The 19361-nt window shown below is 38.9% G+C and overlaps 1 protein-coding gene across 1 annotated transcript in view; it reads left to right on the forward strand.

Annotated features, from left to right (window-relative positions):
* The first annotated feature begins 11884 nt into the window (after window positions 1-11884).
* Window positions 11885-19361, forward strand: part of man1a2 (mannosidase, alpha, class 1A, member 2) — a 126247-nt gene continuing 118770 nt past the window's right edge. The window contains exons 1-2 of the mRNA XM_034147406.1: window positions 11885-12099; window positions 13580-14104. Coding sequence (XP_034003297.1) covers window positions 13791-14104 — 314 coding nt within the window. The 5' untranslated portion in view covers window positions 11885-12099; window positions 13580-13790. The remainder of the gene's footprint in view (window positions 12100-13579; window positions 14105-19361) is intronic.

A 19361-nucleotide genomic window follows, 5' to 3' on the forward strand; every position in this document is an offset into this window, starting at 1 on the left:
ATTTAACAACCCTTGTCCCTCTGTCTGTGACGTTAACATTTCCCTGCTTGTTCTTACAAATCATTCATAATCTGCGTTCTTTAACGCCGTCTTTACTGGAGCAGTGCGGATCTAAGAGGCTGCTGATGAATTCTGCATTATCATGAAAAATGTCTTAAGTGCCTCAAGATCGACACTTAATATGAATGTTTGATGAACGGTGGCCTGTTCCACTAAAACCCATCACAGAGCAGCGGTGGCACTGCCTAATAACACACAGTAGTTGTTCCATTTGGAGGTCACTGCGGACACACACACACTTTTATTACATGAGGGCAGGTGTGGGTGAAAGATGATGGAGTGGCTCGAAAACTGCCTTTATTATAGATTTCCCACTTCCTTCACTCTCCCTTCTTTCAGGGAAGTCAATTCAGAAGGAACTCGCGCGCGCACACACTGAACAATCGACTGCATATGTCAGGAGGCTCACGATGGCTGCAAACCCCAGAGGGAACATCTCATAAACCTCCTTCACCCGCCATTGAGCTCTGGACTAATGTTCCTTGTAATAGACAGAACCGGGGATCATGATACAATGTTCTTTCACTGACATATTTTCTTTTGTTTCATCTTTTATATTTTGTGTTTCTTATGTTTTCATGGTTAGCTTGTTACACGTATCCAGAGAGCAGTGACGTGCGGTGAGGTTCATGGCTGGTGAGGCACTGACTCACTGAGTCAGATTTACAAATATTATATTTTGACCTTAATCGAAATATTCGGTTATTTTCAAAAGCTTTTTTTAGTCTGATGCTTCGATTCATTTTAAACAGACCGTTCAACAAAAGGATACCCAAAATCTAAATATTGGATTGTTCTTTCTAAGTAAGATCCCATTTTCATTACAAATGTGGTCTTACCTTGACTTGAAGATGAAGTCCATGCTATCCTTCTGGACAACAATCTCTATTACTTTTTTGTAAAAGTCCTCCTTATCTTCCTGTAGTTTCAAAAGTCTAGTTTGTTGTTACGTCTACCGTCTCTGCGTAGAATTACAGTAGCAACAATAACCTGTGGGCTCACGTGCGCCCCCTTCAGTGCGGCAGAGGTTATGGCTGCCTCCCTTGGTGCTTTTTCATTGCCGTTGTATGATGAGACCAGCGAGCCTAAATATCATATACAAGTGAAATAAGTTATTTAGAGACTATGGATGGCGAGGATAAATGTAATAAAGGGATCTACAAACATTACATTGGTGACCTACAGTGAGATGGGAACAGGCATGCGCTTAGGGCCCGCTTTCCAGACAGTTTCTGTGGGGTGATGCATTCTGAGGTGAGGCAGATCTCATCTGTGCCTCACCTCACCCCACAGTAACTGGCTTGAGCGCGCTCACAAAATAAGTGCCCGCGCTAAATTAGTGCCCGTGCTCCAGCAAGTTACTGTGGGCTTACGAGAGGCAGAGCACGTCCCTGCCTCACTTTTCATCGCTCCCGTAGCGGAGCTCGGCAAATTTGCTAATTTTGACTATAAAAAGCGATTGGAATCATACAGAAATCACACTTACAACACAGATCAGTGGAGACATTTTATTATTATTACTATTTAGTTTTTCTTTAGTTGTTTTTCCGTTACATTGGAGTATGACAGGTGAGGCTCTGCCTCCCCTGCCTCCCCTGACTGCACGTCGCTGCCAGAGAGAGATACAGAAAGTTAAGATGCATGAAAGATGGAAATGTGGCTTTCATTGTCCAAACAGGCAACCAAAAGGAAGGTTAAAAGAATAATGTAGTAAAAGCATAATACTACCTTTTTCCGTGATTGTCTGTAATTGTTTACATTGGGTTATGCACCTTATTCATAACCTTTAATTTAATACATTATTTTGTTTATTTGCACTTTGTTTTTCACTTTGCACTGTCTCTGCTTCTGTGAATATATGGGAATATTTATTTACAAAAATATACATACAGTATGCACTTGTGTGTTATCACATGCAAAACAGCATTTCACATAAATTCACAGTTAGACGATTTACATATTAAAAAAAGCTGTATTTTTACAAAAAGTCCTTGTTCATACTGCCCTTTTAAAAATAGAATTTAAACGAAAACCCAAAAACAATACATGAAGCAAGGATATTGGCCGATACTCTTTGTAAAACCAACAAAGGTTGTTGTAATTTTTGCAGAAAAAGAACTCGGTGCGGTCATCTACTCATTATTAAATGTAAAAAAAAATAGCTTGAATATAAAAACTAAAGACAAGGACACAATGCATCTGAAGAGAAATCTGAGCAGAGATGCAGGTATCTGCATCATGTCTCCTCAGATCCAGTGTTGTGACAGCAGCTGACATCATAGAGACTTTATCTGTAAGCTGCAAGAGAGCAGCACTGGCTTTATCATTGTCAAGATACACACACACACACACACACACACACACACACACACACACACACACACACACACACACACACACACACACAGACTGTACATTGAAGGACACCCGAAATGCACTCTGGGAAAGAGAGCTCTAAGAGTATGAACATCCTGATACAGAAATCCCTGTTGGAGAATCCCTGTGTGTCGAGTTTTGAATAATTCATCTTGATTTGTTAAATTAGCTTGTTGTAAATAATTCATGGGCGTCACATATTCTTGTTTCTGGAGCAGAAAGTTACGTAACAAATGAAGCAATCCCCACTAGCTCAAAGTAAAAAAGGTCACCAAAAGCAACGACAAACTCTGTTGATACTCTTTTACTGCGTCCACAATGCAATGCGGTTAAACTCAGAACAATAGCAGTGTTTGTGTCTTCAGAATAAGCTTCATGTGCTCAACAGGCTGAGAGACTGCAGGTCGTCCAGGTTGAACACTGTGTAACCTGATTATGGACAAAGAGTCAAGGCCACAGTCATGACAGTAATATACTTACTGAGCTCTAAATGGAGCCTAACCAGCTCCCACTGGAAAGTAATGCAGTTGGTAAAAGCCAGTGAAGGTTCTTTCTGGAGCTACTGCTGTGTTAAGTTCACTGTCTATTTTCTTTTCTAGGTCAAACAGGGTTCATGCTGATGCTTAAAAAGTCTCAAACAGGCACTGAATTCATTAATCTAACAGTAAGCCCCTCAATTGTAATTAAACGTCTTGAATCAAACCTTTAAAACTATCAAAAGGTCAAATGACAAGCCATGGGACATAGAAAATAGCAATAGGAATTTTAGGGAACTTAAACTAAAAATCAAATATATTGATTTAATTTATTCATCTTTTTAGATTTTTATTAGCAACCCCCCACTTTAAATGTTCTTTTAGTCTTTATTATTTACCTAACTTTATATTGTTTTATTTATTTTATAGGTCTTAATCTTTTTCTTTTTCTTTCTGTTTTATATTTTATATTGTTGCATCGACTCAGTTGTCTTGTGTCTTATCTGTCTGAGAGAAACCATTATTTATTTATTTGTATTGTATTTGTTATTATCATACATCTTACCTCCTTGTGTTCATCAACCTGATCAAATGTTATATTTCGCTGAATGTACCTTTAAAGTTCTTAACAAATAATCTGAGGGGAATTTCTTGTTGTTTATTTTTAACTTGTCATTTTGTAAAGCTGCAGGTCTCCTTTGAAAAAGAGATCGATGCTCTCAATGGGATTCTGCTGGTTAAATAAAGGTTTGATATGAATTGAAAACACTTTGAGCTGCATTTGCTTTATGAAAAGTGCTATATAAATAAAGTTTTATTCTTATTAGTATTTAGTTATCGTAAAGTTTGTCGTAAAAAAGTAGTTGGAGGGAAATGTAAATAGTCTTAGAATAATCTAAATAGCCATAAGCTGTTATATTATATCCTTCTCTTAAAGGTAGGGTAGGTACATTTGAGAAACCAGCTCGAGATCGCTAGAATTTGAAAATACACAACCGGAGAAAATCTGCCACTTCCTTACAGAGCCCCTCCTCCAACACACACGAACGCGCACATGACCAATGAGGGCACGAGATAAGTTTGTGCATAGATGGAAGGCTGACAGGCAGGTAGGCCATCCAGTCATTTTAGCCGGGCCGGCTAAAATTATTGGTCGTACTTTTTACAGTATTACGGCTTCCACAGATGACATTTTGTTATGGATTTTTTGTCAAAGCACTTAAGATATTCATTGCTATCGGGATGTTAAGAGCATTCCATGGAATATAAAAAAAAGTGTATCTCGAGCCGGTTTCTCAAACTTACCTACCCTACCTTTAAGGTAGTACATTAAATATGACAGTGTATACAAGTGGTGCAAATATTTGTTAGACCTTGTTTTTAGTTATTTGTATTCCTTGTTCTTTCTATAACTGGTATTTATAGTTTGAAAATGGTATTACGTTTTTCTCTTACGTATTTAAAACATATGTATGTCTCTTTTAAATTAGTAGCATTTACTTATATTATCTGCAGAACTAAAGAAGTAAAGATCAATCAATATTTAATTTATTTCACATCCACTATTTAAAAAAAACAACAAAAAAAAGCTTCATGAAATCAGTGCCATGACTTTCATGACATTTTAAATGTACTTGTACCTTTAGAAAGAGAACACCACAACATGTAGCTCCTGAAGAATAAAGTGCAGCGAGTTAAATACAGCCTCAGGGACAACCTTCACCTCGGTCATGGCTATAAATTGTGAGGGTGACATTTCACTTTGACATAAACGTTATGAAAGTGTCTGAAGGTAAATGGGTTACCTATAGTGCAGGTAGAACAAGGACCTTAAAGTCACTCCGTGAGCTGAGGTGTGACTTTTATTCGTCCTTTTTTTAAAGGATAAGTGATAGAGAAGTTGAAGTTTAATAAAGAGTATTTTTATTGTTACTTAAAAGCTTTAATGATGAAGACTCATTGACTGATGAATGTAAGTCAATGGACTTTGTTTGAATAGCAACATTAAAACCATTGACAAAGAAACAAATGGATTGATTGATGTGTAGAATAATTTGTTCTGTAAAATGTCAGAAAAAAGTGAAATATTTTCCATATCACTCCAAGGTGATTTCTTTAAAATGTATTTTTAAGCCAGTTCTTAACCCATATTTATTTTTGGTATTATAAATAACTGTGAAAAGCAGGAAAACTCAATGTAGAAGAGGCTGAACACTGTTTTTGTTGTTGCCTTTTTTGCATAAAAAGTCTCCGATTCATTGAATATCAAAAAGTTGCATGTCAAGTAATCAAAACTCAATTAATCATTGCACTTGTATTATTCTGTCTTTACTGAAAAAATGTACTGTCCAGGATAACTATTATTATTAAATCAAATAGAGGGCAAGAAAGCTAACATACAGTAATACTTTAGCAATGAGGATATTTTAATTGAAGTTAAAAAATATCTACTTTACTTTTCATTTTTAAGCAGATATGATACAAAGTTAATTAACCACTCGCTGCATCAATGCCGGATATCCTCAAAAATATATGTGAGTTTTAATTAGTTTAAAAGTTAAGAGAAAGTTACTCGGCCTAATGAGATCAAGTGTAATTTGTCATTCCCCCTTTATCAGCCAATAGAGCCATACATCACTGCCAGCGTGATAACCTTATCTCACACGGGTCCTCTATTTTGTGAAGATATTGAAAGGTGATATTGTGGGTGAGGATGTGTTTTCAAATGGATATGTATCGTTTTCCAATAGAAGTCAACAGGAATGATAGATCACACCCGCAGCAGAATCAGTAAACAACAACAGACCTGATCTGGTTTAATGGGACTGAAAAACACAATCAATACTGATGTTGTTATAAGGAAGTTGTTGGTGGTGAAGAAACAAAAACCACTTATCGATAAATGCTGTAAATCAAAGGAGGATATGTAAAAAAACAGATTCAAGGTATACTGTTATGAGAGGATTTTTATGTTGAATCATAGCAAAGGATTCATGACGTTATTTAACAAAACAATGCCATGAGCAGTGACTTTTTGAAATAATGCTTTAACATACATCCTTAACATTCAATCAGTCACTGTCCTGTCATTTTAATATAGTTGTATCTCTTCTGATTCATCACACTGTTTCCCTTATATTAAAAAATATAAATTGGCAAATTCAGCGTACATTATAATAAACGTTGGTATGTATGGCAGCAGTGTCAGAGCTGTCTGAATTAATTTCACTGCTCATTGTTTTGTGTCTGTGCTTTTCTGTTTAGTTTTGTTCACACTCTTGATTAAAGCTTGATTTGGTTGCTTATCCTCAATCTTTACTTATTTTTCCTCCTTTTCTGATTTCAGGTTGAAAATGTTTCATGGCACTTTTGGGTGTCTCATCTCATTTTCGCAGATTGCCTTAGAGAAGTTTAAAGGAATACTTCACTCTCAAAATGGCCATGTGTATATCAATTACTCACCTTGTGTAACCTTTGAAATGTCCATATTTGTATGTAGTGTCTCGACTGTGACATGTCTCCATGCTTTAATGTTCAAAAAGCTCTTTATTTTTCTCATACTGCCTGTGCTGCAGCACCTCTTTTCACCCTCTGTCTGAAACCAGAGCCCAGTCTGCTCTGATTGGTTAGCTGGCTGGCTCTTTTTTCCATTCAATGCAATAGCTAAGGCCCACAAACGTGAGATGTGATGTCCAAAAATCGAATGAAAAGATAATATCAACTTCCATGTAACTTAATGGAGACATATCATAATAGGATTCATTGAGTGAATTGGGGATACGAATTAAAAAACCTTCATTCAAACCAAAAATGGTAATAATTCAGATTGGAGGTTTCTGTGGATCAGTTTCCCCTTGATAACGAGACCAATACCATCCTTTATTAAAAATGTATATAGGAAGGTATCCATAAAGTGTTCTTTACATAGCCTTGTGGATGCAGCTGTGTTTTTCTACCCATCATGCCACGCTGCCTCGGGGCTCATGACCATGGTCTTGGCTGAATGGGAAGGCGCTGCGTCGCACCATTAACTTGAATGTTGAAAATCAAGAGTGTGTCATAGAGCCCCTTCTCAGCAGTTATCGCTGCTAGAGCGTGGGATTGACACTTCACACACACACGTTTCCTCTACGGACACACACTGCTGTCCACCAGAGCCAGAGGTTGCAGTTGACCTTGCCCTTCACTGACAGGCAGCTTCCCTCTGCTGCAGCCCGCCATTCATGTCATAATTCACTGTTTCATCCTGTCTGAAGCAGCAGCAGGAGAGGCAGCTTTTGGTTGTGTTTCCCAGATGAAACACAGCATCTCAAGTCATGCCAAGTCCAAGTCCCTTTTGTTTTGTTTTCTGCTGAGTCTTCCTTCTTTCCACAAAGGGGTAAAGAATGAGTGTGTGTCTCTGCAGCATTGTTCTTTGTGGGTGTGAAATGCACGATAAATCCTTCCCAGGCCAGCAATCCATCGCTCTGACAATGATAATCAAAGATGCATTGAAGCAAAGGACACACACACCCCCTCTAACCACACACCCTGCTTCTCTGCAACTTGGCTGTGATTTGGAAACTGTCATCTTTTTTCTGTCTGCTCAGCTCTTTTGGGGTGTTTTATGTGTCTCCTTGCACCCACAGTGGCCCTGGCGTCAAACCCAAACCGGCCCTCGTCGCTGAGCATGGAGGGTGACTCACAGCCATGATGCCTATACGACGGGAGGACTTCACAGTCATTACGACGCTGCACGCCGCAGCACTGCCTCTAATTCACTCACTGAGGGGTGTCCTGTAAATCAGACGTCCCTGTGCTCCTGTTGTTGCTGCTGAGAGGGAGGCAGCTCAAGGACCAGCTGATTGACTCAGCGGCCGGCTGTTTCCACACTCAGCAAAACACCGGGACTGTCTTTATGACTGAACTTTATACATGGATAGATTACCTGTCAGAGAAAAGCTCACTTTGGTATGTGGGCTGACAGTGTCACGGTGCAGACTAACAGCCTGCTAAGCTCTACTTCAATATGGAGCGTTCACAGTGAAAGACAAATTGATGAGAAATACAATCCTCCTTTGGCAAAGACATATACTCAGGGAGATATCTATCTATGTGTTTATGAGGATGAAATAAAGATCTAAACCAGAGGCCAAGGACCTCTATACTGAAAGAGTGATGGAGCAAGAAGCCCCTACAACATCCTGTATGTAAACCTATACAAAAGATATTCATATTAAAAGTTTAACATTTTCAAGGTGCATACAATACTAAGCTATTAAAAAATAGCCAAAACGATCTACTTAGCTGTTATGTGTCGCATTGTGATTTAGCGTTAGCTGGCTCATGTGATTGCACAAGGGTTCATTGGTAAGAGTTAAAGTTTTTTTTATTTGTATGAATTTACCGATGTAATCTTCCTTAATATGCATGCAAGTGAAGCATTTCTTAAAAGAGTGCAGTGCAACCAATTTCAATTACGATTCTTAACAAATGTAAGTTGTCAAAAAGTGGGAGGCAAGCCTGAGATTGAAAGTAACTGGATATGAAAAGAAGTTCACTAGCCTGTTATGGAGCTGCTGGTCCGTGGGCACAGCAATGATTTGAGCTAAATGCTAACCTCAGCATGCAAACTTCAGAAGCTAACGTTTATTGTTTACTAAGTTCACAAGCTAACAGTGTAAGCAGGTTGATGTTTGTTAGTTGATGGTAATGCCATTATACCTGTAGGTATTATGTTATAAACCAAAGTACTGGACAAATTAAACTTTTAAGCTAATACATCATATTGTTGGGAAAACTATTTCAGAGTGAAAAGTGATTCTATTTTTCACTCTGCTCTCTCGCATGTTAATACATAGCCTACTTAGATTGAAGCAGACTCCAGCTACTACTCATGTAAATTGGATGAGAGAAGTGATGACACATTTTGATTGAAAGAATAATAAATACATTCTCATTTAAAAGAAGAAAGCTAGATGAAATATCAGAGGACCACCAAGGTCTTTATGAATCTTCCTGGGTACACCATGGGTGCCTTCAAAGGTGTCAATAGGAATAATGCATACATTCATCCATTAATGTGTCTGTTGAAATTCATGGCAATCCATCCATCCCTTGAGATGTTTTACTGAAAAATGCAACAGCAACACCAGAAACAGTGTCCCAGCTACTCTTGATAATTAATTTTTCACCATTTTTTTCTACCAAAGAAATACTCACTGTGAAAACTGTTAAGAATGTATCACAGTATTTTCTTTCTTTCATACACACCCACTTAACCTTGCCCAAGACTTGCAAAGCTTTTCATGCTTTCAATCCTTCATCTCTGTATAATACGTACTTATGTTGAAATGGTGGGTTGTATGTTTACGTGGTTGCCTTGTGTTCCACATCGTTCACTCGGTGCAGAAGGCTGCATTTCAGTGTTTTAAAGCTCACCACAGTGGAACAAATTCTGGTCACCTTTGTCACTGGCTTGTCTTCAGACTTTGTGGTTCAGCCAGGTTTGTGGCCCTCACCTAAATCACCCACAGGAAAGCCATCTATTCAGCAGGAGGAGAAGTGTCATCTCTGAGGTTTCTAACAAATTACAGCCTTCACTTGCAGAGAAAGCCGAGCAAGCTTTAACCTGAGAGAGTGTTTTTGGCCGGGGCGAAGGGAAAACTGCTCTGAGAATTGAAGAAACACTCCTGAAAGAAAAGTGTCTCATATTTAGCGGTGTCTTTCTTCTGATAGAGAAGACGAAGCACTCGCTGTCAGTGCCAAAGCCGAAGAAAGTTCTCTGCATACTCTGTCGGAGACTGATATGATAAACGGTGTCCTTCCTGGCAACACAGCTCGGGCTGCATTTGATAAAGGAGAGTGCATTTGATAAGATTTTTCAATTTTGTGCGGCAACCGTTTATGTATAGCCCTATATCCAGGCCGTGTCATGAATAGATAAGTGCACTGCTGCACGTAACTGCCAAAGCACAACATTGACCTCAACGTATGTCTCTAAAACACATAAAAAAAACATCACAGGACACAGTTTTGACTTTTACACGTATGCTTATTCTGGTTTAAAATTGTAGGATTCTTGAGTGCCTGCAGCTCATGCAATATATCTGCAACGTCAATGTTTGATTCCAGCCTCAGGACCTTTGCTGCATGTCATCACCCCTCTGTCATCAACCCCCATGTCTACACTGTCCCATGACAAATGAAGGCAAATGAGCCAACATCTTGAATTTGTTGTTATCTTTATCCTTACATTTTAACTTAAGGGTTAACAGAAATGGTTTTGTATTACATATCCATCAAATTAGGTGACTCAATAAATCCTAAATAATAATTATTGCAGGAGCAGGGATAATTTGACTTTAAGTCCCTATGGTGGTTAAGCACGGAAAAGACTGGAGCCTACATTTCTCACAATGCAATTTGATCTTGTCATTGAAAAGCAAGCTACTTAGTTGACACAAACATCTTTATAGCACCTATTATAACATATGTTTTATGTTGTGAATTTGAAGAATGCGAGCCCTCGGCTGAGATACACCTGATAACATCAAAATAACCCTGTAAGAGCCACAAAGGACACCATACAACATGACAAGTAAATAGACTCAATTGTCTATTGTGTGTGAATGTGCTTTGAATAGTGCTTTTTTTTCCTTATGTTTATACTTTATTATATAATTTGTGTTTTCATGCGCAAAAATCTGTTTTATATTAAAAGGCTCAAGGACACTACCTGTTTAACCAACGAATAAAATATAATTTCACCCTGGCTAAACAAATTGCATCTCATAGACAGGGTGCATAATCTTGTGTTTAGTTGTAGTTAGTTAGTAGTTAGTATTCCTTGTAGATCTCAGAAGGTAAGGACAGAACAGGAAGATGTCTTGTTATCAGTTGTTCCATACAAAAATCTCTACAAGTGTGATGCTGAGATATGCTTGATTGCCTTACAATTATAAACAGACCTCTATTTTTAGCTGTCCTGTTTTGTTCTTGCTAAGTGTTTCACTAACAACATCAAACACCAACTTTTTTTATTTTAAGAAACATTTTCAATGCATTCCGTAATGTTTCTATCTACAATTTTAACTTCATAAAATACAGTCTTTAGCATACATACATTGTATAACACGAAGAACAATCGCTGCATTCCAAAAAACAACAACAGAAAAAAAAAGTTAAATCCTTAACATTGTTATTGAGAAGCAAACAAAAAAGCCCAATCAAGCTCCTCTTGTTTTAATACAATGTAATCTAGCATATAGTCTACACGATGGAGTTAATTATTTACAATGGATGCAAATCATGCACACATTAAAAATACAAAATCTGACTTGATGATCATTTTAATATACATTAAATGATTATTCTGAGGTCCATAAATTCAATTTAATATATGCAAATCACTGATTTAAGGGGAAGCACTACATGTTGGGTGTGTGTGAAGTTGTTTGTGATGGTCTCATATCGCATTTCTTCATACCTTAAGCCCCTGGATAATATTTTTGTAATTTTTCTCATGGACAAAGGATTTAGTGTTTTGTATCTGAATGTGTGAGAGATAATCTGGTGTTGTTTCAGAAGAAATGCTAATAAATTCACAATATAATGTGAGTAGATTGTGTATTACACTCTTTAACCTTTCCCTTGATAAAAACCTATTCATGATTTGTAACCAAATGTTTGCCTGTAACTTAACATTGAAAGGCTCAACAGGACAATGTCAGAGATTGCCTGGAGAGATGATACTGGTGGTTATAAGGGGCATGATGCCGTGAAGGTGGAAAAATGACAACTAAAGGAAAGCATAAAAAGGGAATCAGCTATCCTGACAGAATCCTGAATGTGTTGGGGGTGTGTGACTTGTTTTTTTAACGTTGACATGTTTAAAATCATAATAAACATAAACTCTGCCTAAGGACATTGTCAGACGGTGCCTAACTGTGCAGGCTGAGTAGTTGATGCTGGATCTCAGGGCAGCAGCTCAGTCCGTCGCTGCAGTCCCACAGAGCGGCTACTCATCAACATCCTCTCGGTGTCCCCGGAGCTGTGTACCGCTATGTGGCTCTAAACCGACTGTTCAAACTGGAGCAGGCTTTACCACGACGAGGACGAATGTGGATTTGAGGACACCTGCAAACAGGGACTTATTCTTCCAAAAGACGGACCGGGAATCCTCTTTTTCACCGAGCAAATGAGAAAGGTGGTGATGCAGCAGCTACACAAGAGACTGTCAGTTGATTACCAGCTAGCTAGCATTAGCAACATAGCCCAATAGCTATATGCGGGCTATAAATAAATATTTCACAGGTTAGTTAAAATGTCAGCGAGTCCAAGCACATATGGCGGAATACTTTTATTAGTATGCATGATTTTTCCCTCATGTTGCCTGTCAGTTTATTCCCCGCTGTGCGTGTTTTCTGTTAGCCACCGTTAGCTGACTGAGTTAGCCGCTTGTTAGCTATGTAGCATTTATTTTAGTATCGGCTAATCACCTCACACAGACTGGCACTGTGAGGATGAACTTGGTATTCTGTGTGGTGCTCTATACAGACCCGATGGAAAACTACCTGGATAAGGAGGAAAAAGGCTCCATCTATTTGAACGTCATCTGCCTCGATCATTTGGGCATAACTACGACCCCTTATGTTGGTGTTTAAAGGGGCTTTATTTCCATCTATCTATCCATTCATCCATCCTTCATATTAGCAATTAAAGCAGTTGCTGTCTATTTCTGCATATACGGTCATGGGGGACCAGGGGGAGTAAAGGCAGCCTGCGCCTTTTCGAAAATACACCCACATGGGTATTTGCTGGATGAATTTGAGTTTAGATATAATACAGCACATGCATGCAGTGTATTTAGCTTGCATGTCTTGCCCTTCTCGCTGCCACACAAATAGGAATTATGATTCCAGTCGTCTCCGGTGTGTACGGATAGCAAGAGGATTTGCGATGTTGCTCTTCATCTCTGTCATTCTTTGTAATTTTATCACGATCTATGTCTGATAGCAAGCTATATGGCGCTGCAATGCAATAAAACAGCAACATAGAAAGCTGGGGGCTCATTCTGCAATGTGTCCTGGCAGAGATGGCAGTATGCGCAGTTTAAGTGAAGGCAGTTGTTTGTGATGGTCTCATAGATATCGCATCCCTTGATACCTTAAGCCCCTGGATAATATGTTTGTCATTTTTCTCATGGACAAAGGATTTAGTGTATCTGAATGTGTGAGAGATAATCTGGTGTTGTTTCAGAAGACATGCTAATAAGTTCACAACATAATGTGAGTAGATTGTGTATTTATATACTTTAAGCTATCGCTGAATAAAAAACCTATTCATGATTTGTCACCAAATGTTTGCTTGTGACTTAGCGTTGAAAGGCTCAACAGGACAACGTCAGAGATTGCCTGGAGAGATGATACTGGTGGTTATAAGGGGCATGATGCCGTGAAGGTGGATAAATAACAACTATAGGGAAGCATAAAAAGGGAATCAGCTATTCTGACAGAATCCTGAATGTGTTAAGGCAGTGTGGTTAAGATGAAGGAAGGAACAGATCAGATTTCTCTAAAATGGTGTCGAGTGTCTGGTAACTACTCAGTATATTGGTTTCTATGACTTAATGTTTACTAACCAACTCTGCAATGCTAATTTTGTGCCTGTAATGTTCTTTTTTTCAGAATCGTCATGACCCTTTTCCCTTGGACCTGTCACTCCTTCACTGACGGACCTCTGCCCTTTTTGGTTTCTGGACTTATTATTACCGGGATGAGATAATAAAGTCATCCAGCTCGTGCATGCTGCTACAACAACACCTGTGGCACTTGTAAACCCACCTTGCCCTGCCCCCCTAACCCCTCCCCAAGCTAAGATCAAGTCAACAGTTGAACCATGACGACACCAGCTCTCCTGCCTCTGTCGGGCCGCAGGATACCCACTCTGTCTCCGGGAGCCTCCTCTTTCCCGCATCACAGGGCCACGCTGAGGCTCTCCGAGAAGTTCATCCTCCTCCTCATTCTCAGTGCCTTCATCACCTTGTGCTTCGGGGCCTTCTTCTTCTTACCGGACAACTCCAAGCACAAGCGCTTCGACTTGGGTTTGGAGGATGTGCTCATCCCTCATATTGACTCGCCCAAAGAGGGAAAGCACGCCTCTGGACAGGTGGTCATTCATGGACAAGGGGCACATGACGAGCACAGGCACAGGTATGGACTAAATTACAATGTTTTGTATATCTAGTATGCCAAACTGAATGTTGTATCCTATTTTCTTTTTCTTCTTATGAATGATTAGGAGAGGAAGCATTTTAATAGTTTCCTTTTCATTTGTTTTCAACACTAATAATATCACACTCAAAACAGGTGCTCTGACATTCTTCATTTCTTCTGCATTCTGTTGTGATACCCAATACCCATGGGTGTTACAGAGCTTGTTGACTGACACACTGAACAGTTAGTTACACGTCAGCACATGTGTTCCCTCTTCTTTACTTCCCTTTTGTGCAGCTCTGGGTGCTGAATGCTTTACCCGCTGTGTTATTATTGGGAGCAATGGTTTAGGTTCTTGTACTACAGAAAATGTGTATTACCTTGGCCACAGTATTCTCATCGCAGAGGCAGATATGGCTGAACTTGATGAGCTAGAACACACAGACTGTTTGAAAAGCTTTCGTAAATGCTCAAACAGGCTTGAAATGACTGCCCGCCAAAAATGCCATGAGCCAAATGCTGGTAGATTTTGGCTGCAGCTTTTTACATTTGTCGTTTGGTTTGTTCAGCCTCTTTGGCCGAGAGCCAGCCGTCGCTTTTGGGCTCAACCCCCCCCCCAATGTAGTTTTACATTTTTTTTGATTGATGTAATGAAATATTATGCCTTTTTTATTGGAACACATAACACACTACATAAATGAATCCTACTGCACTTACAGGTGTTTTATTTTATGATGACGAATGACTTGTGTCTGAAATAATGGCTCAAAATACCAAACAGTAGGTGGAAAGGATCATTTTATTTGAAAGGTCTCTATTCTTGAGTTGGCGGTCATTAGTTGAACTGAGTGCTGGGCAAGGTGTTAAAAGCATTTTCTCAAACAGCTTCACACTGGCTTCCAAGTGTTGCCTCCTCATCCCCCGTGGAGCCGCTCATTTCTCCATCCTGAAAGCCTTTCTCGAGCTTCAGGGATTCTGCCTGCTTTAAATATTGTAATTATTTTAGCCCAGCGACTCGGAAGGAGCCGACAGTATTGGGCTCAAGTTGTGCTGGGAGTCATAGCCGGAAACATAAAGGTAGGAATAGAGGAGCGTTTAGAGCTTAAAGTGACTAGATGGTGTTTCTCCTTTTCTTTGGGGTTCAGTCATTTGATCCTGAAACATTTGACATGATCCCTCTCCTTTTATTAGTACATCCAAGACAGTGTCCTGTGCAAATTTAGTGAGCTCTCATTGTTCTTTCTTTCAGCATGCATACTTGTTCACATGTTATACCAATTGGTTTTGGGATATACGTGTTCCTCAGGGTTCAGCAACGGATAGCAGAAGGTTTATTTAGTTTGTTTCTTAGCACCTTTATGATCTGATTAATTTTTTTTTATTGCAGTCTTAAGCCATAGCTCACATCTTTGGAATACATGAGATGGTTATCATGTAATTAATTGAAAATGATTTTAAATGGCGTTATTTAAATAGTATGAAGAAGTACATTCATAAGAATGACAATTGAGTTCAGATTTAAAAAATGCAACAAGTCATCACAGATATCTCAGTATGGCTACTTGTTTGATTGAATAGGTTTTTTATCCAATGTGGTCTGTTCAAATGAGATGAGATACAAAAAAAAGCCACTGAGATGTCCCTGGTAACATGCTTTGAGATCATTTCAAACATCTGCCTGTGTGAAAGCATTCATGTGATGTTTTTTTTGTCACAGTTTAAAGCGGCTTATGGAAATGTGTTCAATTTGCTTTTTGGTATAGCTGCCTCAGCTGTATTTTAAAGACATCATTGTGAGCTCCAGAGGACCATGGTTCACACAGCCCCCGGAAAATGAGGCGCGCAAGCTTTTAAAGACCCCCTCAGGAGCTCAGGCAGGCTCTTAATGATTTCACCTGTACTTTATTTTGCCACAGAAAAACCTCACAGAACCTGTTCTCTGTTCACACGCTGACCCTGTTGATATGAATCCGTTGAGAGAGAAATGGTTATTATTCTATTTGCCATAGGGCATCCATTTCATATTGTTAACTCTAAAGATATAAACAATAATTCAAAGAAATATGGTTGAAGGACCATTGCACACATCTGGCCTGTGCTCCGTGTACTATACACTTAGGAGTGGTTGTTTTTAACATCGTAATACAAATGAAAGCAGAACATATGAACCAGTTGCATGTGCTTTGCTCTTTACCCTTGATGATAAAAGGTTTAGTGTTGTGTTCTAAACATGAGCAAAGTCTTTACGACCACCCTGTTGCTCAGGTGGGGCGTGGCGCTATAAGCATGTTGTTTTTTTACATTTAATAATATTATGCAATATATGGTATATCAGACTATAAGACCATTTATTCTCACAGCTCAGATAGGACTTCAATACATCTGTTTTCTTGTCACATACTTAACTTCTATCCTGTCAAGCCCCCTCAAGTCAGTCAGGTTTACAACCATGGAAACATTTAGTCTCCGACTGTTAGAATATTTCAATCTGTTTCTCCAATATCATTGTTCATGGCTGTTTTCGATTGACTTTGAGGATTTTTTTTTTTTTTAAATAGCTCATTCATCTCGCAAAACAACTATATTTGACCTAAAGGTTTTAGTAGTGCCTCGTGGTTATGAAGTATTTTTGGTTTCTTTTTTGAGATGTATTGTTTTGAGGTTGCAATCCAGTAAAACAACGTTTGATGTTTTTTTGTGTGCATTTGGTAAACTCCATATACTAAGGATAATCCTCAGACCTTCATGCCAACCATCTTTTATTTAGATTTTTCCTTTTTATTAATTTAAATATGACGGCCAACTAAGTATTTATGCACAGCAGGAGGCATGGGAGGAATACTAAAAGGATGAGTGCTGGAAAGTGATCTTCTATGCAAGGGTGATTTGTAACTGCATTTTTGCTCCATATGTCACAATGAATGATCTCTCTCTTCATGTGATGGAGCATGTAAGGAAAGATATGTTAACGTGTATATAATTGCTTTAATGCGTCCATTAGATTGGCGCCTAGGAAATGGTTTGCGTTTCATATTGAATGTGCACAGAGGAATGTATACTTTGGCTGCATTTTTTTTTTTGAAGCATGCAGCGCCAACCATTTACAAGGTGAAACTGAAATGAAAAACCTTCGGATGGCTGTCTAAAGTGCTAGAAATCACTTCAGTGTAATGCTCTGTACAGCGTATCATACTGTGAGGCCGTTAATGACTCTGCCTCGGATTTGTTTTGGTCTGACTCAAACCAATAAAGGGGTAGCCAGGAGCGGTACTCTTCATCTGAGAGGGGGCAAGGTGACATGTACTGTAGACAGAGGCAGCGACATTTCAGTTACAGATTAGCCAAAGGTGGTCGGTATAGGAGCAATAGGGAAGGCAACAAAAAGTGTATGGATGTCAGACATGGGGACGTTGTTTCATAATTCATTGAGTTGCAATGTGGACTGAATTCTGTATTTTTAAGAGTCGGTTTTAATTGCAAAACAGAAAATAAATAATTGTGCCACCAGTCTATGAGATAATGGATAAGCAAGGCCAGTGCAGGTTAATAAACATTTAATGAATTGCTCTAAGAAATGCTAGATATCTTGTAGCATAGCTCGGAGATAATTTGATATCCTTATTGATCGGCAACCTTCAATGGAATCATGACAACATTGTTCTATAATATTCTTATTGCTTTACAACAAGCAATATCAAAATGAATGTTTCTTAACGAGTCGTAGTTCAAAACCACGAGGTAAAGAAGTTTTACAGTTGTTAATGGGATTTAGCATGCGTTTACTTTGCCTATAGTTGAGATTATTAATGATTATTCGATTTGTTGTGCGACAGTAAAATAACACCAACTATTTCAATAATCAATCCTAAAGGAAGCTTAACTGCTTTTCTCTGTTGTTCATCATGGTACATTAAATGTCTTTGGAGCTATTTGCAGATCTCACCTTGGGCTGTGAGAAATGGTGATGTCTTTTTAATAGTCAAAGATAAATGGTAAAGGTTATTGTCAGATTAAAACATTATTAAGATAATTGTTGGTTGTAGCCCTTCATTTTCTATTATGTGGCGTATCTATAGTTACGTTGGAAAATATATTTATGTATAATCAACACATCAATCATAACCTTACCTTGAAGTCGGCTTGAAAATCTTTTTTTCTCTGCAGATATTTACCTTTTAGAATGAATGAATCTGTCTGAATTGTTTATTTTTTAACGGTTTGGTAATTGCATCATAAGCCTTCATGCTGGGTACTTGCCAAAGAACACAGAACATCTGAGAGGCTTGCAATCTGCCACCAGAATTAACCATTTGGCTAGGTAGTAGGGCTGCTCGATTATGGCAAAAATCATAATCACGATTATTTTGGTCAATAATTGATATCACGATTATTAAATACGATTATTCATTGACTTTGAAAACATCCATTTATTGAACTTTAAAACAAATAATAATTTGAACAGTATCTTTTTAACTGTTGATTACCCTGAACGTATAATTCAACTGAAAATACAAAAATAAATTAAATAAATGATACATTTAAATAAATAATATCAAAATAATAAATACCAATGAACAAGATCAACAAATATTTTGGAGCGCACTTCCACAAGCTACGAAACATATATAAATAAATTAGACTAAAATGAATTAGATCAAGTATGTTCTAGTGCACTGTCACAACTTCACAATCGTGAAGTTTGCTGATGACACGACCGTCATCGGCCAGATCACAGACGATGACGAGACGGCATACAGAGAGGAGGTCGAAAACCTGACATCTTGGTGCCAGGAGAACAACCTCCATCTCAACATCAGCAAAACAAAGGAGCTGATTGTGGATTACAGGAAGCAGCAGGGAGAGGGACACGCCCCCATCGCCATCAATGGGACTACGGTGGAGAGAGTCAAAAGCTTCAGGTTCCTTGGGGTCCACATCACTGAGGACCTGACATGGTCTCTTCACACCACCACCATCACCAAGAAAGCTCGACAGCGGCTCTTCTTCCTCCGCAGGTTGAGGAGGTTCAAAATGGATTCCAGGATACTCTGCAACTTCTACAGGTGCACGATAGAGAGTATCCTCACTGGCAGCATGACGGCCTGGTACGGCAGCTGCACCGACCTCGATCGTAAGGCTTTACAGAGGGTGGTGAAAACTGCACAGCACATCACCAGGACGGAGCTGCCATCCATGGAGGACCTTTACTCCCAGCGGCTCAGGAAGAAATCACTACGGATTATCAAAGACCCCC

This window comes from Trematomus bernacchii, unplaced genomic scaffold, assembly GCF_902827165.1.
Source record: "Trematomus bernacchii unplaced genomic scaffold, fTreBer1.1, whole genome shotgun sequence".
In the NCBI taxonomy this organism is placed as follows: domain Eukaryota; kingdom Metazoa; phylum Chordata; class Actinopteri; order Perciformes; family Nototheniidae; genus Trematomus; species Trematomus bernacchii.